Below are 3,023 nucleotides of genomic sequence, written 5' to 3' on the forward strand. Positions count from 1 at the left end.
AGTTTAGACTGCCATCTTCCTGAAACTCAGAGAACACTGGGAATTCCCTTTGTCTTACGATTCTATCAAATTCAAACCTAATCTAATAAGTTTTTAAGCATTGTTTTTGATGTGTCAAATGCCCATTCCCAAAGTACATCTTGAGGAAAAGTGAGATAGCATAATGAGGTAGTTTAAGACCTAATATATGGCTTTGAGTTGTATTTCGTAGGGGATATACACACCAAATTTCTCAAGTTCTCATGGTAATACTTTTTTTTTTGTCATTTGTATGAAGTATGAGAAAATAAGGATGTAATTTCCAAGTGAGACACTGAGGAAAACTTTAGTCAGTGTAATAACATTTATTTACTTGGTTTATGATAACTCAAAACACAATCCATATATTCTATTGACTTAAAATTGCTTGTTGAGTAGAATGTTAATTTAGAAAACTGTGTTGCACAAAGATTTGCAAAGAAGGTAGCATAAATTCACTTGAAACTAACTACTTCAAAATGTAACTTTGTGATGGAAGCCGCTGGTGTTTGTTAGTATTATTTTATATTTTTTAAAGAAATCTTGTTGATAAATAATTTTAACTTTTCTTTCATGTATGTGATTCAATCTTCGTTTTATGTTCTTGGTTTTGCTTCTATAGAAGTCTTTTGATGCACTGAGTTGTGTTACAATGTTAAAAATGGTGTGGATTTCAAAAGCCAGTGCTATCCAGAGAAAAGGAAGGTAATAAACGTTTCATACTGATTTTTATTTGGCAGACATCCACCATCTTGTCCGTTAAAAATAAAGTACGCAACATAATAGCAGCCATACTGGGTAATGCTTCTATCCTAGTCCAGTATCGTCTGGGACAATGGTCAGTGCTTGATCTCTCTGGTAGAGTGAGAATCAGGTATATTTCCTTGGAGTCATTTGCCAAGCTGTAGAAAAGTGACACATAGGAATATCACAGAACTTTTATTAGGTCTAGGTTGTTGTTCCTCTGTGAACTTGCTCTCCTTCCTCTTTCTCCCATGTAGCACCAGCAGGCACAAGTGTCCACTGAAGGAAGTATTTTGCAACTTGTCTGTGGGCAAAGGAATGCCTATTGCTAGTTTGTAACTGGTGCCCTGTCATCCCCATATTGGAAGAGACACTGAGCAGTGATTCCTTCCTCACCTTCTCCAAGCTATTAATGATTTAACAGGGCTCAATCATATTCTTCCCAACACTGTGGGTTAGGGCTGATAAGTTATGTATGTAGCAGCAAGTGCCTGTATTTGGTGACATTATATTGACGTTAACCTACAGGTGTTTGAGTGTGAATGTGAGCATTTGCTGTCTCTTCTCTCAGAAGTTGTTTTACCTTTTACTCCCAGAGTAACTTCTTTGGGGGATGTGAAGAGGAAGAAAGGAAGTTTACAACTTAGATTTCTTATGGCAAAGGTCGGTTAAGATTTGGTTTAAGCATAAGTTAGCAAAAAACCCACATCACTTTATTTATATAAACCTTATTTTTGTTTCTACAGATTTTTCAGTGTAGGGTGAAAATTACAAGACAAATTTCCATACTCTCAACAATAATCCATGTACTGGAAAATTCCACCTTCATGTGTGGGACGTCCACTTAACAACAAAATTATCTTTCACTGAGACCTGTTTCTACATTTGAGTTCTAAGTTTATGTGGGATGGTTTGTGTTTGGTTGGTCTTCTTTTAAAAAAGAAATTCTAATTTTTACACCTTCCCATATTTTATTTTCCAGGGCTGGGCGCTGTCAGCCTGGAATCTGTTTTCGTCTCTTCAGCAGGCTCCGATTTCAGAATATGTTGGAATTTCAGACTCCAGAACTTCTAAGAATGCCACTTCAGGTGCACGTTGTTAGAAATTCTAACTTTAAAAAAAAGTGTTATCATCAAACCATTCTATAAACTCCAGAAAAGTATGCATTTGTTTTGTTTTTCTCAAACCTTAACAATATTTTTTTTTCTTTTTAACTTGCAGGAGCTTTGCTTACACACCAAACTACTGGCTCCAATTCATTGTCCAGTTGTTGACTTTCTTATGAAAGCTCCTGATCCTCCACCAGCTTTAATTGTGAAAAATGCTCTGCAAATGCTCAAGGTCACTAGAGGAATAGATTTAGATGGGAATTGTGTTTGATCTGTTTGTGGTGTAGCAACATAGCTTAACTGACTTTTGATTGTACAGAAACTGCTGTTTAGTTACTTAAGAATGCTTTGAACTTCTGTTTGTAGTCTATTTTCAGTTTGTGACTGTGAATGTATCTTTGCATGTTAAGGAAAGAGAGAGCTTTAAAATTTTTGTCTTGAACTGGTAATAATTTCACTTGCCTTTTTAGTGTTAGGAAGTAAGTGTAGGTAATGTCCAATATTCATATTCTTTCTGCTTTCATTGTTGTATTAATTTTGTCCACTTTTCCCCTTCTCCCCACCTTGCCCCCTTTTTTTTCATTAAACAGACTATAGATGCCATGGACCCTTGGGAAAATCTCACTGAACTTGGTTATCATCTCACTGATTTGCCAGTAGAGCCACACCTTGGTAAAATGGTGGTGTGTGCTGTCATTTTGAAGTGCCTGGATCCTGTTCTTACCATTGCTTGTGCTCTTGCCTATCGAGACCCTTTTGTTCTACCTACTCTGGCCTCTCAGAAGCGTGCAGCCATGCTGTGTAGGAAACGTTTTACTGCAGGAACGTTTAGTGACCACATGGTGCTTCTCAAAAAAATTATTTCCTTTCAGAAAGAGCACTAACCACAATAACATGCACATCAAAGTAAATGATGTACCAATCAAGCTAGGTGTAGAATGGTAGACTACGATTAAGTCTCTGCAGAAAAAGCTTTATTTTTGCCTACTTGCTTTGCTGTATATTAGATTCATAAATTTGTGGGGGAATACTTTTTGTCTCATCTTTTGGTGATACTTTCAATCTTGGTTAAATTCCAAATTTTCCAGCAAGGTTCCACTTCATAGCCTGATACATGGGTAACTTAAAATAACAGTCTTAACATAATAATGT

The 3,023-nt window shown here is 36.3% G+C and overlaps 1 protein-coding gene across 1 annotated transcript in view; it reads left to right on the forward strand.

Annotated features, from left to right (window-relative positions):
- LOC103809184 (probable ATP-dependent RNA helicase YTHDC2) overlaps positions 1-2,755 on the forward strand; it is a gene marked incomplete at its 5' end in the record, with an annotated part of 11,446 nt that extends 8,691 nt beyond the window's left edge. The window contains 4 exons of the mRNA XM_009082002.1: positions 641-723; positions 1,745-1,850; positions 1,984-2,103; positions 2,462-2,755. Coding sequence (XP_009080250.1) covers positions 641-723; positions 1,745-1,850; positions 1,984-2,103; positions 2,462-2,755 — 603 coding nt within the window. The remainder of the gene's footprint in view (positions 1-640; positions 724-1,744; positions 1,851-1,983; positions 2,104-2,461) is intronic.
- Positions 2,756-3,023: the final 268 nt, after the last annotated feature.

This window comes from Acanthisitta chloris, unplaced genomic scaffold, assembly GCF_000695815.1.
Source record: "Acanthisitta chloris isolate BGI_N310 unplaced genomic scaffold, ASM69581v1 scaffold11919, whole genome shotgun sequence".
Lineage (NCBI taxonomy): Eukaryota > Metazoa > Chordata > Aves > Passeriformes > Acanthisittidae > Acanthisitta > Acanthisitta chloris.